Source organism: Haliaeetus albicilla, chromosome 26 (genome assembly GCF_947461875.1).
Source record: "Haliaeetus albicilla chromosome 26, bHalAlb1.1, whole genome shotgun sequence".
NCBI classification, from domain to species: domain Eukaryota; kingdom Metazoa; phylum Chordata; class Aves; order Accipitriformes; family Accipitridae; genus Haliaeetus; species Haliaeetus albicilla.
The window spans coordinates 17,001,618-17,022,095 of NC_091508.1; the positions used below are offsets into that span (position 1 = coordinate 17,001,618).

A 20,478-nucleotide genomic window follows, 5' to 3' on the forward strand; every position below is an offset into this window, starting at 1 on the left:
TGGACAATTTTGCTACCTCAAAACTGTCCAAATAACTATGCAGAATACTTAGCTAATGAAAAGTGTATTTTGCTTTGAAGTGCCCATCTCCAGCACTCTGTATACAACTTTTACTAAGACTCTTAGAATAACCAAGCCAAAATTACATATAAGATGCATTTATTCCTCACCTCAGCTTTTTTTTTTTTTCAACCTCTTGCTGTATTTCCTTTTAGGGTGCCTTACTCTGAGTATATTTTTGTGGGTAAAATTCCAGCCTCTTTGAAATATACATGAGTTTTAACATGTTACTAAATAGAAACTAAGACTCTACTAAATATGAAGGGGTCAGGGATACACAGCTCTGCCTCTGGGAGTTGTCTGAACGATGCCAAGTAAGTTGCAACAATTCACAGCAAATTTACAATAAAACGCACTTTTCAGAAGAGCATTTGCTGTCACTACAAAAGAAGATTTTCTAAGCTGCAAACAATTCATCCACCCACCTTTGAAGGCTAGGCCCATTACGTTATATAATGGAAACTCTCAGTTCATAGTCAGAGTTAACTTGTGATTTAGCACGCAAGACTAAATACTTCTAACCTGTGTCCTTGTCCCATCAGAAACCAGCACGTGCACACACACACAGATTTCTATCGTATGCAATCAACTATAGTGGTGCATACAATAAAACGAGATGTTGGCTTAAGAAATTGATTCATCAAACCTAGATCCAGCTCTGCAGATCCTCTTACAGGGCACAAGCTGACAAGAACAGAGCCTTCATTTAAGATCACATTTGACTACTGTGCCCAGATAACACCACTATGTAATGCCACCAAGGTCAAAAGCACCTAGGTACTCCAGACAGTTTCTGAATGTGAGTCATCACTGTATGGAACACCTATACATTATAAATACTATTGAAGAACAGTACTGCATTCAAGCAAATTTAAGAAATGCAAGATTACAGCTGTTTAAACATAAATTTTGCTGATGAAATAGAGACACCAGTACTGAAAGAGTAAACTATTTATCAGTTACAGATCACAAGTGGGGCCTTCACCTTCTCAGAGTTGCACCTATGTTTTATCATCTGACAATGAGGACGTAGTTAAGAGAACATGGTCTACAAGAATTCCACTTGTTTTAATACTGTGAATTAAGAAATAACTATTACTGAAAATAACAATTTTCTAAACCATAGAAAGTTTAGAGACAATTCACATTTATAAGTGGAATGAACTTTATAAGGCAAAAATAACTATATCCACAAATTGTATTTTTTCCCTACTAAAGCATACTGGAACACTCTACAAACAAAAGGCACAGTCGCCAAAGTATCGGTCACATGAGGAGTTGGCCAACAGAGCCCCTTGCATAAGGGCAGCAAATTAAAGTCCTTCACAAATACAGAATATTCACCTTCTCACAGGTTGAAAGGACAGTGACAGCTGTTAGCAGACACCCAGCTTTTCACAAAGGTGAAAGAAAAATTTGATTAAATCACCTTCCTCCCCAGACTTTTTTTTAAACTTGACATTGAATGTGGAAAAAAGCCTAACAACAAACCCACAGCATCTGCACCTCTGAAACATTCATAACAAAGACATTAATCTTCCCACATTTAATAACTTTACCACTTGCACTTGCCATGCTGTGTGACAGTGTTCTGAAGAGACAGAGTTTTTCCTGGACCACTTAACCACAAATTTGCACATAGCTCCCCCAAACTACATACTGCACCAAAATTCATCATCAAGAAAGTTCATTCCCTTCAATATACCAATCATGCAGCCACAGCTTTTTCCACTCAAAAGACAAAGACCGAAGTACTGAGGTTAGTTTTAGCTCAGTTTGCTATGTAGTTCCCACCACTTGCTTTGAGGGCTTCATACCACACAAAAGGACACTGGTGGGAAGTGTAGCACACACTAGCATTTTACTAGCTAAAACACCCTTCAGAATAGCTGTATGTGCCATGCTCTGTGTTCTTCCCCATTACCCAAGAAAGGAAAAGGGTGAAAGAGATCCAAGCATGTTTTTACAGCCTATTGTCCCCAAAGCATAGCTGACTGAAGGTACAAGTTGGGTCTGTACATCAGTACACATAATCTTTTACTTACCACTTACATTAGCTAAGTATTTAGAAAACATTGCCAATTTCAAGAACCAGACATGAAATAAGTATCTGCTATACCCTCCTACCTGTTAGCCCTTAATGCTACTCTTGAACCAGGGTGAAAAAACAAAATGGTTTGGTCCCATGACTGTAATTTGTCCTTCACCCACCACTTCTTCCTCCAGCTCCTGAATGTTTCAAGTATAACAGGAAGAAAGACTTCTGCAGAGGTTGGGAAGATTGACAAACCACAGAGCAGCCACTGCTGCCCTGTACAGTGTGCTTACACACAGGAAACTCACAGACGGTTACATGAGACCTTCAGGTTTTGCTCTGTAACACTGGATTGCTTGGAAGCCCCAGATGATCTCGTTATCCCAAGCATTTAGCCTCATACATGATACAAATGCTGCATTAGTACCTCTAATAATTCTGCTGGTTATGGGTCCATTTACAGTCACAGGGCCAATCTTAAGATGAAACTCGGAAGTCTAGATTCAAGTGAAATATCAATAGGAACTCTGCAATAGGATTTGCAAGCCAGAGGCACAGAATACACTCATATCACAGCACAAGGCTAAAAGTCTGCCTTGGGAATAACTTCTATGTTGCCGAAGGGATTTTATTGCTTCTGAAGTATGAGGCTTTCTGCAACCAGCTTTTTCTTTTTCCAGGAACGAACAGAAATTCTACATAAATCCATGCTCATTAACATTCTACATGCTCTAAAGAGCAAGCTCAATTTTACTTCTCCTTTGCTACATTTAAAGGGGTGAATCATGAATACACATCCAGTCTGGTAGATCAGCACATCAGAGATACAGGGTGCAAGTCAAGCCTGATCAAACAACGCTAATCTTTCTAGCAAATTTCAAATTTCTAAACTACAGTTGGAAACACTTGTTACTGCCTCAACTTTCAGTCCATCAAATCATATACCAGTCACATTGTAAAACAGGCGTTTGTTGCTTACAACACCTGTTCCTAAAGAGACAGTCCTTGACTACTTAAAACAAATACTAATTTCTAAGGTAAATGGAAATTTAATTTTGTTTAATAAAAATCATGCCATGATCAACAAGAGGAGGTAGCATATATTAAATACAGGTTGCTTGCGTGGCCTCCTTGCCCAGTGAAAGCGAGAACATGGAGAGGGAAATCAGTATTTTGGCCTAAATAGTCAAAGCACTAGAAACCAATGTGTTTTCAAAGCTCTGCCCAATTTAAAATAAAGCAACTCCTGCCAATTTTGTATCTAGAATCATTTAATCTGTTGGTGCAACCCTCTTCCTCAGCAACCTGCTACATTTCTCAAAGACGATAATTTTACCAACAAAATTTTCAGGGGAAAAAAAAAATGTTACAAAAGCAGTTTGTAGCTATTACAAAGACAAATATATGACTGCACACACACCTGTAAAGGTTACATAAAAAAGAAAGAACTATTTATAAGCACTATACTACTACCGCTGTTCTTGCACAGAAACAACTCAGTATCGCTTGCACACTTTTAAGAATGCAAAAATAACTAGGTCCATCTTGAGAATTCAGATTTTCCTGTGTCATAATTGTTATACTGACTCTTACTTTAATTCCACTCAAACTATTTCATCTCCCCCCAAAGCATCGAAGATGCAGAAAAAGACGACAACTGCAGATTTTCCCAGAAACATTCCCATGCAGCAGAGCTGTTTATATACTGATGAATCAATATAACATCACTACAATATTTCATCAGTATGTATCACCCTTCTTTCTCTGGAATATACAAACATAGCACAATAACCTCTCAGTAAGCATTTGCTCCCTAATTTACTGTCTAGTTCTAACCAGATCTAGCTATAACGCGACTACAATGTCACAGCAAAACGGGATGCTTATTTAACTGCCAGAATAGGCCAGTAATGCATCCAGAAAGGACAGCAATTAGCACATCTAAAATAACCATTTCTATACAGAGACAGTGTAAAAGCTTAGATATGTTTACATCTTAGCTCACAGTAGTTACTAGCCAAACACATATCCATACAGGAGCAAAATCCTGCAGCGCTGTGCAATCCAGATGACCCTCTGCCACTCATTCTTGACTTCTCCATTCAAAACACTACCTTCGTCTTCCTCCTCCCCCCTTCCCGAGCACAGATTTGTCCAAAGATTTTTAATGTCCCTCCATTAAATTAACAACCGCTTGCACAGTCTCCTGTCCACTATTACAAGCCCTCAATAACAGGTTTTGCTCCATGCTCCACCATCACGCTGCCAAACATGGCTGCATCATGTCCTCTTTGTGATTGAATATGTATATCTCTTTTGCCTTTCAAGACTTCTTTTATCTGCCTACCCTTATTTTCCCAGATTAGCAAGGGACCATTTCAAATCGCTATTATCCACTTTTCATTCCTTTTAACAGTTTGGTATTTTCCAGTAATGTTCCACCGTAAACCAAACGCATTTATACTGTCCAGGTTCACTTCAAAAACAATCAAGGAGCTTTACACATTGAAACCCTCCCCACCATGAAAACGTACTTATTTACACACGACAAAAAACTCTCCCAGTAAAAACCTCCGTCCTTCAAAACAAGCGTGGAGAGAAACCCCTTAACAACAGCGAAAGGAAATTTTATCATCTGGCTTTCCTTCCCTGCAGCTCCCTCTCCTGAAATTGGACCCCCTTGTATATCAATCCACCTCGGAGCCTCTCCTCCAGCCTCTTGCAGAAGCCACACACAAAACCCACCCCAGCCTTTGCCTGAAAGCCTCCCTCCGCTCTAAAACCGCCGTCGCTTTTTTCCCCCCCCCCATGCTGTTGAGCGGGTTTTTATTTCACTGAAGGAAAATAAATAAAACTGCTGGCATTTCCCCGCGGAGGCTACACGTAAAAGTTTCTAGAAAGGGGGAACCCCCCCTTCCCCCGCAGAGAGCACCCCCGGCCGGCCCACACCGGCCCCTCCGCACGGACCGTTATGACACGGGGCGGGCGCGGCGCTCCCCGATAACCGCCGCAACGGCGGCCCCGCTCCCTCCCCTCGTCCCGTCCCGTCCCCTCCCTCCCTCCCTCCCTCACTCACCCACAGCTCCGTGCCCCAGCTCATGGCTCCGCCGCGCCGCCGAGGGCCGGCGCTGAGGGGCGGGCGGGGTGGGCGCTCGAGGTCTCTCTGTCCCCTTGGTCGGGTCGCCTTCCACCTTCGCTCCCCGCAGCACGGAGGGGCCGAGCCCCGGCGGGGCGAAACGGGGAAGGGGGTGCGGAGAGGAGCGGGACGGGGACGAGCGCTGCTCACCGCCGCTCCCGCCTCATCGCGCCGCAAAATGGCCCGAACGGCGCCGCGCGGGGAGGCGGTGGCGGAGCGGGGCGGGGGGGGGGGGGGGCGGATTGACAGCTCCGGCGCACTGCGCAGGCGCGGTCCGCGGGGGCAGACGGGGGGGGGGCGGGCGAGGCCGGCACCGCGCAGGCGCGGTCTCCAGTCAGCGCGGCACCGGTCGCCGTTGGCAGCGGCGGGGCTGCGCCGCCCCTCGGTCCGGATCGCCCCCTGGGTCCGGATCGCCCCCTTGGTCCGGTGGGCAGCTCTCAGCCCCCCCGCCCCCCGCTTTGAAGTGCGGAGCGGGCCGGCGGCTACACCCGGCTGGGTGAAGTGGGCGCTCCCCGCCCGGAGGGCAGCGCTGGCGGGGATTCCCGCCCGTCCTCCTTCAGGTGTCCGTACCCCGTTTCTTGCCGCCCTCTCCCCCTGCGAGGTGAGGCTTTTTTTTTTTAAGCAAAGGTTCCTGTTTCGACCTTTTGGAAGAAGGGCAACCGCCCCAGAGAAGGAGACCCACACCCTTAAAACTGACAGCGAAGGCTGACTTCTTCAAACTCGGCTGCCCCAAAAAAATATGTATATACGCACACACACGCATACCCCCAAAATAACCCAAATCCAGGAATATTAAGTCCACCATCTGCCACCAACACGCTCAACAAGTAAGCAGAAAAATAACCAATTTATCTGCCTTTGCATAAGTGTGGGTTATTGTAGCAATTACGCAGGCCTTGCAGAAAATGGCTCATTTCCTTGCCAGAGAAATAAGATTTATTTTGTGCTCGCTGTCCTCTGTAACAGCATTTATTTGAGCTGTGTCACTTAATCTGATTTTACATATCTGTTTTTCAGCTACAAGAAATGCGAAGAGAGCTTTGGACTGAAGTTTTATATTCACTGCTGCATCTGTTCATGAAAGATTTACGGGGGGGGGAAGGGAGGCATATTCATTCACCTGAGGAAAAAGGTATCTGCTTATAGACAGTGTAGATCCTTTTGATGTCAGATGATAAAAATTGGCCAGCTCCTTACCTCCTTTAGATTAATGCACTTCTTTCATTGACATTTGGCTATTACCCTACATGAGAAAGGACAAGAAAAGAGTAACTTGTTAAGCAATTCCAACATTTAGAACAACAATGAAGACAAGTGTTATGTTAATAACTGAATTGCTTTTATTTTTATCCTAGTTCTATTGATTTGAACATAAGAGTAGAATGCTGCTCCTCACACAGCTGTCTTTGAAGAGAGACAGAGAACAGGCAACGCTTTTGTTCATCATTAGAAGTTATTACTTTTAAGGACTGACTTAAAACAACTAAGAGACACGCTGTTCAACTCAATTTAGAGTATTTCTTCCTGCTACTGCCAACGTATTTAAATATCTGAGCCAGCCATGCTGCCTAAAGCACAACCACAATCTTCCAAGGGCCTGTACTTCCACAGACTCTCAGGGAAGGAGCACCAAAGCCCACTGTCCTTAGACCTAAGTCCATCCAGAACACGTTGCAAAAACAGACAACACAGTTGCATCACGACTTTTCAAGAGCTTAATCCATAAATACTTGAGTAAAAAGTATGTACGGAGACCAAACAGAAAGCAGCACTAGTATCATCTGAGGTAAATTTGCTGTGGAATTTCCTTTTGCACAAAGAGCTGGGAGGGGAACACGGCAAACCTGTTACACCAGCATGGGCAGGGAAACCTGTCCACACTGAAAGATAGAAATGCTTAACCAGTTCCCGAAAGATAAAGGCCAGAAATGCAAGTTTTGTATTATGATGGTACACTAGAATCAACCATGCCAAAACCTATGAAAAGTTATTAAAATTTGTGTGGACAGAGGTTCAAGACAAACACTAAATAAAATTAATTCCATGTATTTCTGGAAGAGTACTGTTTCCTGTCTTTGATTGTCTTTATTATTTACCTTAAAACTCTCCAAGACAGGGCCTGCCGCTTACGTTACTACTTTCAGTTGTACAGTGCCCAAAATAGCAGGGCCTGCAGCTTGGTTGTCCCTAATTACTAACGTAATTAACAATGATGGGAGCATTAAGAGCCCTTTATGCTGAAGTACGATGCTGGAAAGCTCAGTAGGTCCCAGCCTCAAAAGAATAATTCAAAATGACACTTAGAAATTACATTATCTAGCACTTCTTTACTTAATTTGCACGATCCAAATCTGAGCAACACAGAAGCTGGTGGGAGTTTTCCCTCAGCCACATTGAGAACAAGACCATGCAGATCTGTTATCTAGATATGGGTCTATTCCTGTAAATTCTCTGTGTTTACCTCTCCTGCTGTTATGATTCAAAACACTCCCAGAGGTAGATCCTAAGCCCAAGTAGAAGCAATTCCCTTTTTAGAAGGCCAGGACTTGTTTAGGAAACCCCAGTCCCACTTGAAAACAGCCAGATTAGCTGCGGAATGATTCAGAAGGTATTTAAAGAAGATAAAATAAATCCGTAAACTACCGTTCAATCTAAACCCTTTTCTCTGGGTTTGTTTACTCATGCAAAGCAAGAAAAATCACTACTTTCAGAACACATACAAGCATTTCTAGCTTCCAGGATACAAGAGGAAGAGGACCCACCTTTCCCCCATGGAGTTATCACCCTTGCAGCTGCTTCCCTTTTATTTTTATAATTCTACCCAGATCATCCATATCCAAGACAAAGAACATAGATATTGCTTGTAACTTCTTGTATACTGGGACTGAAACAGCACCAGGAAAGGAAGAGGACACACCTTTCCCTAAGGCCATCACTATCACAGCTGTTTCCTCTCTGCTATTACAACACTACACAGATCATTCAGACACACAGCAGGGGACCTTGGTTCTCTTTAAATGTCCTATCAGGGCCCAGAGGGGCCTAATTAACACCTGATTAAGACCTGATAAACCTTAATGGCCCCAGCCAACCTCACCTGTGGCCTCCACCCACACTCTCTGCCCCTGGACCCAGGAGCCCCATTTAAGCTTTGGCCTGAGGGCTCACTCTCTATTTGAGTGGTGTTGGGGCTACTGGTCTCCAGTTCAGCTGCAGCTATGGCTGGCTATAGAGCCTGTTGATGTAAAGCCTGGCTCATATCTGGCCTTATCTCAGACCTGCTTTATCCCTCACCTGAACTGCAGATTGACTTCTTAACTCAGCCTTGCCCCTGTCTTGTTGCTACAAGCTCACCTGATAACCTGGACTCTTGGCTGCTCCCAGTTGCCCTCCCTGGGCCTGCTCTGCTTACCTGCTTGGGGATTGCCGGACTGGACCCTGAATGGTGAGGCTTCTGCCCTGTTGTCTGTGTTATCGTGCTCATCTCCCAACTCTGTGTCCCTCAGGAACAGCCAGCCCTTGCTACTCTATGACATGCCCCTACCTCCGCTCAGGGAGTATGTTAACAAACTGACAATCTGCTTCACTCTATACTGAGGTGTACCTGTAGGCTGTTCCTATGCCAAGATTTTTCAGACACTGCTGATACCCTCTATCCAATCTCAATAGTTTCCTATGATATGCTTTAAAAAAAAAAAAAATCTGTGAAGGTTTCTAATTAAATGTTTTGGTACAATGAAGAAGTAAAGGAAAAAGATATCCAGGCTAAATATGTCTAACCACAGCTGAGAATAACTGTACTTGCTAGGAACAGCACATTTAGAGCAAGGCAAATCTTGTGTGGAAGCTACAGTAAAACATATCAATGTAACTATGAGAGTTGCTGTTGCAGCATATTCATTACAGACAGCAGCCAGTTTGCATATTGATAGGTATGTAAATTCAAGTATAGACATCTTTTAACATGCAAGTTCTTAGAAAATGCATAGCCAAAGTAAACACATTACAAGTTCGAACTTTGAGATTATTTAGTCTAGGTAAGTGGGAAACTTACAGTTACTGCAATATCCTAATAGTTGTTGAAGAGTTACATGGAAAAAAAAAAAAAAATCTTCAGACAGTTTCTAATCGGTGGCATAGAAATCCCTGATTGCTATGAGGAAGCATCTTTAGCCTAATAGAGGCTCTTCAGATGAACCAAACCCCAGAATTATAGGGGAGAGCCTCCTGCTATTCGATCACTGAAGTAGTCAAAGTGTGCCTAACACTTGGTAGTGGAGCAAGGCCTGAAAGCCTGTGCTGCAGCTGTGCTTGCAGGCAACTATTTCCTAGGAGTCGTAAGTCTCTAGGTTTCCCACGTGGTCTATGCGCAAGAATGATAGTAATTACAACATTAAAAATATCAATTCCAAGAAAATATCTGGATCAGAGTTATCTTTTCAGAATAAATTATCTGATGTTTGTAGTTACTTAGGCTTCTTACAATCTGTGGGGTGTAGTAGCTACGTGCACTACAAGGCCTGATGCTGACAGGACATCTAGCGGCACGTGCAAGTTACTGCCCAGAGACAATCCTGCTAGGAAAAGAGACTGATTTTTTTTTTTTATGCTTCCAGATATTTTCTGGTACCAGTCTAGGTTTCTTTGGCTGATGGTGAGATTTCTGTGTTTATTTTATTACCTAAGAGTATAAAAGAAAAGGGGGAAAGGAAACTGTAAGAGGTAACATACAGTAACATCTGAATCACCTCTGTACAAAGATGGGACATTCTACATAATCTTGCTAATATAAAGGTTAAGACTATTGATTTTTCTCTGCCTATTCACCCTTACTTGCATTTTACTACTCACCTGTTCCATCCAGTTGTTTATCTGGCTCTAGATGAAGAAACTTGCACAGCTATTACTCCATACACTGAAAGTCAGAATGTTTGAGTTACAAGAGCTGACAGCACAGGACTCCCCAGTGAAGAATTACATTTACTTACATTGATGGCTTCCCATAACGAAGACACAGTGCGTAGCCTTTCAAATGTTTTTTTAGCAATGTTAGCCTAAAAGCCATTTTAATTGCTACTATTCATGTTTAGTTTGCTGCTTGTGTTACTTGGTTTGAGCAACAGAGAAGTCACAGAAGCCAGGCCCAATCTGCTTGTCGCTTTCATCTTTAAGTGGGACTACAGCTACCAGTTTCAAATAGTTCAACAGCTTCAACACCATTCCAGTAACAAAGCAGAAAGCCCTTTGTTTTGTTACATATTTTTTGGTGGTATTTAAAATTAATTCTCTAACCCCAGCTTTAAACAGAAAGGCAGTTTCTTGGGCAGAAGCTGAAACTTGCCAGCCGATTCACAGTTGAGCTGGAAGCAACAACCCCAAATGTCCCCATGAACTATGCTGCATGGCTGAGGGCTAAGGCGGGAAGAGCAGCTCTGTGTCACCTCACCCCACACCAGGGCCTCGCTAAGCACCGCCACAAAGGCTGGTCTGGGCGAGGCTCAGGGGTTTCCTTTGGCCACTGTCTCCCTGTGAGAGCAGCGAGGGCCACCAGCGAGGAGGGAGCCCACCACAGGGCCCCGGCCACTGTCATGGCCCTCACTGAGGGGCCCGGGCCACCCCAATGAGCACCGTGGGCGGCAGCCTCCGGGTGGGGGGGCAGCCCGGCGGAGCCCAGAAAGGCCCTAGGGGGAGAGAAAAGGGCTGGGAAGCTACAAAACCCCGGTGGCAGGGCACAAACCCCGGTGACAGGCGACGAGCGTCTGTGACAGGGGAGACCCGGCGGTGACAGGACTGAGGGGCAGCCCCACCCCGGTCACGTGCCCCCTCCCCCGCCCCTTGACCCCGGAAGTGGCGCGGGAAGGGGATGCTGATGCTGGAATAAACATGGCGGCCCGCGGCCCTGGGGCTGCGCTGGTGCGAGCCGCGGTCGTGCTGGGGCTGGTGTTGCTTTGGGCGGGCCCGGCCGGCGCCCGCGTCCATCATCTCACCCTCAAAGTAAGGTCTGCGCCGCCCCCGTCCCTGCTGGCTCAGCTCCTGGCCGCGCTGGGCCCCCTCCGGGTTGAATGTGGGGAGCGGCAGGGCCGGCCTGGCCCTGCCCGCCTCCCACGGCCGGGGCTCTCCTCTCCTCGCCTCCGGCTTCGTCCCGCTGCCTACCCCTGGCCCTTCGCCCTCTTCGCTTCTCTCTGGGCTCTCCCCCTGCGCCTCAGCCTGCCCGGGCCCCGCTGTGTTCTGCTTTTCCTGTTATTCTCCCTCCTCCTCACGCATCCCTTTAGCCCCCATCCCTGCGGTTTTGGCCGTCTGTTTCTTAGTTGTGGGGAAACCGTGTGAAAGGGGCCTCAGAACTGTAGCGGTTTGAAGGTGCAAATGCTTCACGTCCTGTTAAAGGCAAGGAACAAAGCTGTGTGTGATAAGAGAGGGCTGAATGTGAGCTGGGGGGAAGGTTCCGAAGGGGGGTTGGGGTTGCTTTTGCTTTTAATCTGCACTCTGCAGCAGTCTTCCTGTCTTGATCGCTGGTTGCTGATTTTAAAAGGCCGTGTGGCTGTTTTATTGGTCTTCCAGGTTTAGTTTCTTTGCGCTAATCAAGCAAACCATAGAGGCAGAAAAAGATATCAATGCTGATATCTCTCTGTTTCAGTTTGGTAGACTTCTGGTTGTGCTTTGAAAGAGTGTTGTGTCCTCCTATGACTATATTTGAGAAAAACTAGTTATTCAGGGTTGTTGATGGGAAGTGCTGCAGATCCTGGCAAAGATCTGCAGCTCCAGAGTGTCGCTGTCTGTTGTGTTTTAAATGAAAAGTTGTACAGTTGTTATGTGGTAGAGGAACTGTGCGTTTGGGGTGATGCCTTTTAAGGACTTCTATACAGTTCATGAAGCACTCTGTAAATCTTTAGAATTAGGTTGTTAATTCTGTTCTTGTTGTCAATAACATGCAATAGTTTGCCAGTAGAAACACTGGAAGAAGTTAATGAAGTGGTATACGACTAGGACCAACATCACTGTGTTCTTGTAGCAGTTGAAGGAGAGTGCCATAACTTTGCAGGAGTTCCCCTTCAGCCTTTGGGATGCAGTGAATGCTAGGGGGACGTTTGTGACTTATTCGTAGGGAATTTTCCAGACTATGTAGTTGTCTAGTGTGTGACCACATGAATATTCTTCTGCTTCAGGAAAAGTAAACTTTTATCTGAAGCAATAAACAAGGAGGTTTGTGCTGGTTACATTATTGTTTTAAGGAATTTGTGACCAACAGTTGAGTGCTGGAAGAATTTCTCCTGGGGTGATACTTTTCCCTTACATAGAAAACTTTTAAACTGGCCTCCAGCAAATGTTCTCAGCAGCAAACATTACAGCTTCCAGTTCCTATTAGGGTGTCTCTTAACTGCCTGGATCAATTACTAAACTGTTTGCTGATTTTTATGATCAAAGTGGGGTTTAATTGGTTTTAATTTTGTAGGTATTTTGTGTGAGTTGCAACACCGACCTACAAAGCACTGTGGAAGGTAGAAGTGTGTTAATGCCTCTGTCCGTCTCCTGTATAAACATAAGCTTTATTGTTAGAGTGCAGTCTCTCCCTTTCTACTTCACCTACTGCTTTACAGCATTTATGTAAACATTAGGCTCCAACAACTGTACCCTTTCACAATGAAATCTCCCTTCTAGTGTTCTTGCCATTGGCTCCTTGCTTGTAAGCGTGCTTTGACGCTGTGCCAAGCTAAAGGCCACAACTTTGTGTGAGTGTTAGATATTAGGTTTCCTCAAACAAGCTGTTATTGCTTAAGTTAGAATAGCCGCATTCTTGTATCTTAGTAATTAGCATGCAAAGGTGAAGCTTTTTTGTTGTCAGAAAAGCAAGCCACAGTCTGAGTGTTTTCCCGTTCTGAAAATAACTTATCTTTGTAAAAGCATACAAAATGATTTATTTCTTCTGAGTTAGAAAAATAATTTGTTTGAATGATGCTGTTAGACTAACCTCGTCAAAGGAGACTCTCTTCCTTAGTAGTGATTGTTATCAGCTTCATTAGTTCAATGAGATATGTTTAAAAAAAAAAAAGCAAAACCAGAAACAACCTACGAAAACTGGATTTATAGAAGACTGATGGAAACAATTTTCAGAGGCTTCCAGAAGTAGCTGCTGGTTGGAATGTTTCTCTCGACCAAAAAAAGATTTTTGTTGTCTTAACAGTTGAATGCTATAATATTGAAGCCTTACGTTTTGCACAACGCAATGGCAAATGGTCTCAGAGGATGAGAAAGTTGGTCTAAATGAGGCCTTTGTCAGGCACACAGTTAAGTTTAATGCTAGTGAACAGCCAAACATACCTGTTTCAGGAGGAACCATCCAACTGAACACTGTGTAGCGGTGGTATTAGTTTTTGGTTAAAGCGAGTTATTTTTACAATTATCTGGCTTCCAAAAGGGAAGTAAGACCTCTCCTATTTTATGATACTGTCAAGATTGCAGTTTCATGTCAAATTATTATTTGGAAGATGTTATTTTTCAGTGGTTGTTTGTAAGTACTTGAGGCCTTTTAATGTTGGTGGATCTCAGGCTTCAGTTGCTCAAGTTGAAAATACCTTTCACAGTAATTCATTTAGTCTTACACAAATTATAAGTCTTGCTATTAGTCTCACACAAATAATAATATTTCTTCCATCTAAGGGTAAGCACTCTGACGAAACTTTCACTGTACTGATAGCGTGATCCCAATTAGATTTTGGGTAAAATGTTAAAGAATATTTTTCTGCCTGTTCTGGGCTACAGGATCTTGGATACCACTTTCCTGTAATCTTACTGAAATGTTGCAGGATCAAATTTTATCCCAAAGGAACGTGGAAGATTTTTTATGGAAATAAACTCAGAACTTACGGTATTGGTTTGACTGTAACCTGTTAGTGATGAGTCCCAGACCATTTCTTCTCAAAGGGGCAGGCTTAACCGTTAAATTCATCCTATGTAAGTTAAAATAATGTGTATGCTAACAAACTACAACTTACAATTGATTATTTCTGAAGTCAGCAGTTGAGTGATTTTAAATAAAAGCTGGATTCTTCCAACCTGTTAAACCTCCTGTCAGAGGTGAGACAATTATTATAAGCCAGTATCTTTAAGCTGTCAAGATGTGGAGTAGTAGATGCTCTTGGAGAGTGTGCTGTTGCTTGGTGGCAACTGGTGACAGAGCATGTGGGATCATGTAAAGCTGAAGGATTTGTGAACTAAGGCTGTAAACTCTAAGCACTTAAAGCTGAGATAAAACCAGGGAGGAAAGTGTGTGTGTTGTATATGAATTATCTTTTGTTGGTGGAGAGCATATTAGTTAACTGGCAGAGTAAATAAAGTTAAATTGAACTGAATAGCTTTTGCAAGTACTCTGAATTAAGCAGTTGTCTCTGGTCATGTTTACAAGGTGCAAAACACCTTGTGGCTAGATGAGACTGTATCCCCCCCCTCATACTCCCCTCTACCCAATCACCCAGAGAAATGCTTATCTGTCCAGATATGATTAAATATGCATGATGTGCTATGTAAAGAGCTACTACTAATCTTCTGTTCTGACTGGGAAATTACATTGAAAGCAGTGTTAAAGGAACCAAATGCGGTCTTGTTTCAAGCATGTTAAGGGACCTAGAACCCGAAGGCAGCACAGCTATAATACTCTGTTGAACAAGGCATCTGCTGTGAGCCATGTGTCGCTAACGTGTTTTTTTTTTCTTTTCCTCTTCTGAGCATTAAGGGAACCATCTGGTTATTTGCCAGGTTAACTTGATTCTATTAGGGCGATCTTATTACAGCTAGATTACAGGTTAGCTGTGTCAGGATTAGCGTCCTGCTGCTATGGCGAGTGATATTTATGCGTCAGGAATGTTTTATGCAGAGATGTCAAAATTAACACTGGGGTAAAGGAAGAGAGAGAACTTACTGTACTTCTACAATTCTTAGCTTGATCTTCCAGTACCTTGTCCAGAACAGTTTGTTTGCCTTTAGCAGCTGACTTCTCTGCTTAAGAGTATTCTGCAATCTGATTATCTTTTCCTAGAAGAAACAATTTTCTTTTTAGTGACAACTTGTAAAAGTGCTTTAAACCACATTTTAAACTTGCTTTTTAACTTTTGTTGCTCTGTTTCTGCTTTTCTTCCAATTAATGATCCAGTAGGTTTGAGGGTCCAACTGCATACCTATTTATTGACTTATGAATGCAAAGTAACAGGGGTATGACCTTTCCTCATCTGGTGTAGTAAAGATTACACACAGTTGCCACTTTTCATGTGAGGTCCTTCATGACCTCCTTATTTAAAAAATAAGAAAGTTCACTGTAGTTGATCCTTTATCAACTGAGGAAGGCATGGAAAGGGATCAGTTTCTACAGTTTCCTTGCCAGACTGAGAGGAAGTAAATTATTCTGCAACTAAGACTGGGAGCAGAGGAGGGGATCTGAATTTTCCTGTTAGAGAAACTAACCCAAGTGATTCTGTTTGAACCCACATATCCAGTTTTCAGTATTTATCCTACTTATAAGACACAAGGCCTTGCTAAAAATCATTTGGAGGAATGGGACTACGTAAGAAATTTTGTCATCTACACCATACACGTATTTTTCCAGTGTATTAGGTGTTTGACTGTCCAAACATTGACCCTGCCTAACATAGAAGGTCTGATGGGATGACAATACACTGTGATACTTGTTAAACACTTGGCCAAAACCCAGCTCTCAGTTAGGTAAGATCGCTATAGTCAACTAATTCCTCCAGTCCGTTGCAATGACAGTAGCTAGCATTCAAATGATAGCTGTCTTGATTTGTCTGCAGTCTCTTTTTTTTTTTTGGTAGCAATATTTTGTTTAATTAGTGATACCAGGTATTTAATTTCTTCCAAACTTTTTTCTTGCATATTTCTCAATAGTATAGCCACGTAATTAGCAAAGACACATTTATTTAAAGTTCTTGCTGTTCAGGTTATTGGAAGAGTCGATTCCAGTGAAATAATTGGTTGTATCTGAAGGTATCCTAAAGAAATTTGCTCTTGGTATGGTCAGATAGGTGTTTTGCATGAATACTTAAGTAAGTGTCAATCTCTGTCTCCCCGCTTCCCTTTGCTGCTGCAGATGACTGTGTATGTGATTTGTAAACTTATTTTCTTTTCTTACAGGATGATGTGAGACAGAAGGTGCACCTGAATACCTTTGGCTTCTTCAAGGACGGTTTCATGAAAGTCAATGTCAGCAACCTTTCTTTGAAGCCACCTGTGGACTCTGATGACAAGAGTAGCTTGTCAGTAAGTTACTTTGAGTCTAATGACTGTATTAAGCTTTCTGTGAAACTGCCCTTGCACTAGATGCCTTGACTTGGTTGAGATGCCAGATCCTAACTGGTGGTGCTGTTGGCTTTGCTCCCCACTGCAAGCCGTTTGTGAGGATATGTATATTGTGAGATTTATCCTTGAGCGCTATCCATTCTGCTTTAAGGATAAACTTTAACTTATCGGACCCTCTACTGAACTCAATGTACACATCTATAACCTATGTTGAACATAGGTTTCCTAAGCAGTCTTCTCATGTGAGATTTTCACATTGTTGTCCTGTTGCATTGCAATGCATCTTGTAATCATCATATCAGTAGGTTTCCAGAACAGTGACTGTCTTATTTTTAGAGGACTCGTAACATTAAGTGTTACATAGCACATTATATTAGTGATTTTAACAGAGACTGAAATGCTAGGGTGGAAAACAGACCTGTGTTCTTACTCTTCTGCACAGTTCAACCTCTTTATTGCTAAAAATATTAAATGTTTTCTTCAAGCAAAAACATCTGGAAAAATACTGAAATAAGTTAAAAAGTTCAGGGACAGAAGGTACTCTAGATTAGTTTGAGTTTGAATCAGTATACATTTTATTCTTGGTGGATATGGATGAAGCAGCAGGTTTATTATATTTGAATAATTTTTTTGTGTCTAATTAGATAATGAGAAAAATACTTGGATTCTGCCTTAAACGTAGGTTAATTTATTTAGAGAGCAGTATCTTTGATTCTTTTAGTGGTGGTTTGGCTTCTGATACTAGGGGAACTTGAACTGTTTTAATTTGACAGATTCTTCTCAATTATTTCATAGGTGGGGTTCAGTTTGGATCGAACAAGGAATGATGGGTTCTCCACTTACCTGGTAAGAGTAAGAGATGTGAACTTACTTTTCTAAGCTGGGGACATCTCATAGTCTACCTTACTCCAGGAACAGTTGGAAGAAATTTAAAAAAAAAAAAAAAAAAAAAAAAGAGGGCGGGGGTTGGCGCTTTAGTCATGGGCAGGTTGTTAAGGATAATTTGGTTTTACAACTTGCTAGGCTAAGAATAGTAACCTCTACCTGAGGGGAAACATGTCCCATTTCTTATAAACAGGAGGGCACTTCAAAGATGTTTTGCTTATATTACCAGGATGAAGAAGTGGATTACTGTATCTTGAAAAAAAAACCAGAGCAAGATGTCTCTGTTGTAATCTTACTTCTGGACTTCAAAACTGAAGTGTAAGTAAATAGCGTACACTACATTTTAAAGTTATTCTCTAGTTGAAGCTAATGTAACACTTGTGAAATTTATTTAAGAGCTTGGAAAGCTGCTGTGCATGCAGTTTATTTTTTAACGGGTTACGTGAGAGTTGAGGGGAGGTGAGAGTGAAAGAAAAAGATGCGCACTATAAAATGGTCCAAGAATTCTTGCTGTATGTTGGAGGGATAAGGGGACATAGGACAAAAGAATCATACCTTAATTGTGCTGAAGGCATGAACTTGAAGTCTTGGGTCACTTTTGCAGCTTGCACTGAATATGCTGCTTTATTGTTTGTCTTGAATGAGCTATTTTAGGAAGTACCTTTGAGGCTGCAGTGCTTTCTTTTGCAAGAACAACTGTAACTGTTTGTGTGGAAACATAATTTCTAATGAAACTCTGGTTACTAAAACTGAATAAACTTATTTTTCTTCAGCTGCTCTTGTATTTAATGTAAATGTATAATGTGACTTCTCCCACAATGATCAATTCAATGCCAGGCTGCTGTAAGTCATGATCTGGTGCTTGCCTGTTCTCTGTGGTGAAAAAAAAAAAAAAAAGTCAAGACAAGTTGATTTTCCTTTATTGGGTATACGTAGGCTATGACAGATAGCCTCTTTATGAATGTTGATTTGCTTTCATTTTGTATAAAAACTCTTTGTTTATTTAGTGTGAAAGTACGGTTCTCTGCAGAAGCTGCTGCTTTGTTACCTAAAATTTCATTCATGTCTGAGGAAAATGTTACTGCCTTAAGTACCAAGCCACTGAAAACGTCTGAACAGAGCAGTGATGCTGGTAAAAATCCTGCAGAGACCAAGCAAAATACAGACAGCACAGGTAAGCCTGCTAAAGCTGACCTATATGTGTTCTCACTGCTAGTTCCTCATTGATGTGCATCCAGCAGTGTGTTGTCGTCACATTCTGGTGTCCCCTTGGGCTAGAACTTGATGCATGGTCTTGTGTAAACCTGTGCACAGAGCTACCTTTTGGGCTGGAGTCTCTCCTGCTCAGTGATTTGTGTTAACCAGTTCCATTGATCCAGCAGAGACCTAATGTGACTGTTGGAGACCTACAATACCTGTGAGGAGGGGTTGAGGTGCTTGATTGTCTTTTGTCTGGCAGAAAGAAGGGTAAGGGAGAATTTGGTAGCCACCACCAACTAGTTGAAGGAAGGTTAGAAGGACAATGATGCCAAGCTATTTTTAGTAGTGGCATACAATGTAACCTGTGGCTGTTCCCCCTTATTAAGTCTTTAGTGTCTCAGGTTGGATGTTAGGAGGGAAAATAAGACTTTCCTAGGTAGGTATTCCAGCATTGTAGCAGATCATTTGTGGAAGTTGTAGAACCTCCATCCTTTGAGGTTTTAAACACGACCAAACAAAACCAGGACCAATGTGATATAGTATTGACGCTAGGCATGCTTTGAATCAGAAGTTGAATTAAATACCTCCCCAGGTCCTTTCCAGCTAATGTTTGTATGAGTTTGTAGTTATGTATCTAAAGAGTTGAAATCTAGTCTGTCACTTAGAAGGTATGGGGATGGAGAAGTAACTATACCAGTAATCTTTCTTGGAGGCACAAATCTTTGTCTGGCTTCCAGACCAGCAGATGAAACAATTTTAAAATCTCCGCTCTGATGGGATTAGCTCTAAACAGTTCACGTTATCCCTCCCTGGAAGAGTTTAGACTTCAGATCAGACTGCTGAGCAGTCTGATCTGAAGTAGTCTGAGTCTGTCTTGGCCTGTCATGTTCACAAGCTTTGATATCATTGAAAACTTTGCATAGCTGTTCTAACAAGTCAAGAACTGAAGCTGGATGGCACTGAAGAGAATTAATCTGACGGCTCTAGTTTTGCTTTTTCTTGCATTAAAAAGTCTAACGTGCACATTGACAGTGCACTGAGGTGTGGGAGCCAAAAGCAAAGCTTAAGTCTTGAACTTTTGCTTCCTGGCAGAGTGGGATGACCTTATGCTTGAAAAGCTTCTTATGGGAATGGAGTGAAACTGTGAACTTGACATGCTGCTCTGTTGAAGTCTCCTGGCAATTTAAGTTTCTCAAGTTCAGAACAGATACTGATTTGGCAGGTTACCTATGCTTTTGGTATTTGTTTGGTTTTTGTTTGTGTTTTTACTGGGGCCTTGCTTAGTAGAGAGCTGAGAACTTTTTTTCCTCTCCTGGGGCTAATTAGAACTTCTGTATGTTTGTCAGGCCATGTATTAATGTCCAGGTTAAGATTAGTCAGTGAGATTAACAGTACTCAGTCATAACACTAAAAGTCATAGCTGTAGACTGTATGAAACAAGGCTGTAGCCTGCAACTGGTATAGGTCATCTGCCTCCTGCATCCCTTTAATTGGAGGGTTGGAAAGATTTCTTGGGTGGGCTTTCATAGAAGGTGTAATAGTAGAGAAGCCTATCCTAGCATTTGAGGATGCATTCAGAATGCATATACTTGTGGGAGGGGTCCTGGGAGAGTAAGGAGAGACTGGGAAAGAATCTCTGTTAATGATTATCTAGGAAACTGCCGCACAGGTGAGTATAGGAAGGTTTGAGTAACGTATTGGCAATGTGTAAAAGGTGGTAGTCATGAGGATGTCTAATGCAAACACTAAGTGTACCATTAATACTTTTATCTCTAGATAAGAAGTCCAAACGAAGTACAACATCCTCCCAGGTAAGAAACTATCTGCTGCTCTCTTTCGGAAAGAACCTGGGGGAATA

At 42.6% G+C, this 20,478-nt stretch overlaps 2 protein-coding genes and 1 long non-coding RNA gene across 25 annotated transcripts in view; 2 read left to right on the plus strand and 1 right to left on the minus strand.

The window, feature by feature from the left end:
* Positions 1 to 5,452, minus strand: part of FNBP1 (formin binding protein 1) — a 101,698-nt gene extending 96,246 nt beyond the window's left edge. For all 22 annotated transcript variants that reach the window (XM_069770556.1, XM_069770572.1, XM_069770571.1 and 19 more), the window contains exon 1: positions 5,172 to 5,452. In XM_069770556.1, the coding sequence (XP_069626657.1) occupies positions 5,172 to 5,195 (24 nt within the window). In that variant the 5' untranslated portion in view covers positions 5,196 to 5,452. The remainder of the gene's footprint in view (positions 1 to 5,171) is intronic.
* A 235-nt stretch (positions 5,453 to 5,687) lies between these two features.
* On the plus strand, positions 5,688 to 7,293 carry LOC138681979 (uncharacterized). Its single transcript, XR_011322215.1, has 3 exons — positions 5,688 to 6,058; positions 6,249 to 6,363; positions 6,587 to 7,293. It is a non-coding gene; the product is annotated as an uncharacterized lncRNA (long non-coding RNA).
* Positions 7,294 to 11,080: 3,787 nt separating this feature from the next.
* Positions 11,081 to 20,478, plus strand: part of GPR107 (G protein-coupled receptor 107) — a 41,446-nt gene continuing 32,048 nt past the window's right edge. The window contains exons 1-6 of one of the 2 annotated variants that reach the window (XM_069770592.1): positions 11,081 to 11,225; positions 16,371 to 16,496; positions 17,331 to 17,381; positions 17,650 to 17,738; positions 18,428 to 18,594; positions 20,397 to 20,431. In XM_069770592.1, coding sequence (XP_069626693.1) covers positions 11,115 to 11,225; positions 16,371 to 16,496; positions 17,331 to 17,381; positions 17,650 to 17,738; positions 18,428 to 18,594; positions 20,397 to 20,431 — 579 coding nt within the window. In that variant the 5' untranslated portion in view covers positions 11,081 to 11,114. Of the gene's footprint in view, positions 11,231 to 16,370; positions 16,497 to 17,330; positions 17,382 to 17,649; positions 17,739 to 18,427; positions 18,595 to 20,396; positions 20,432 to 20,478 lie in introns of both variants that reach the window. The other variant, XM_069770593.1, reaches the window with a different exon arrangement.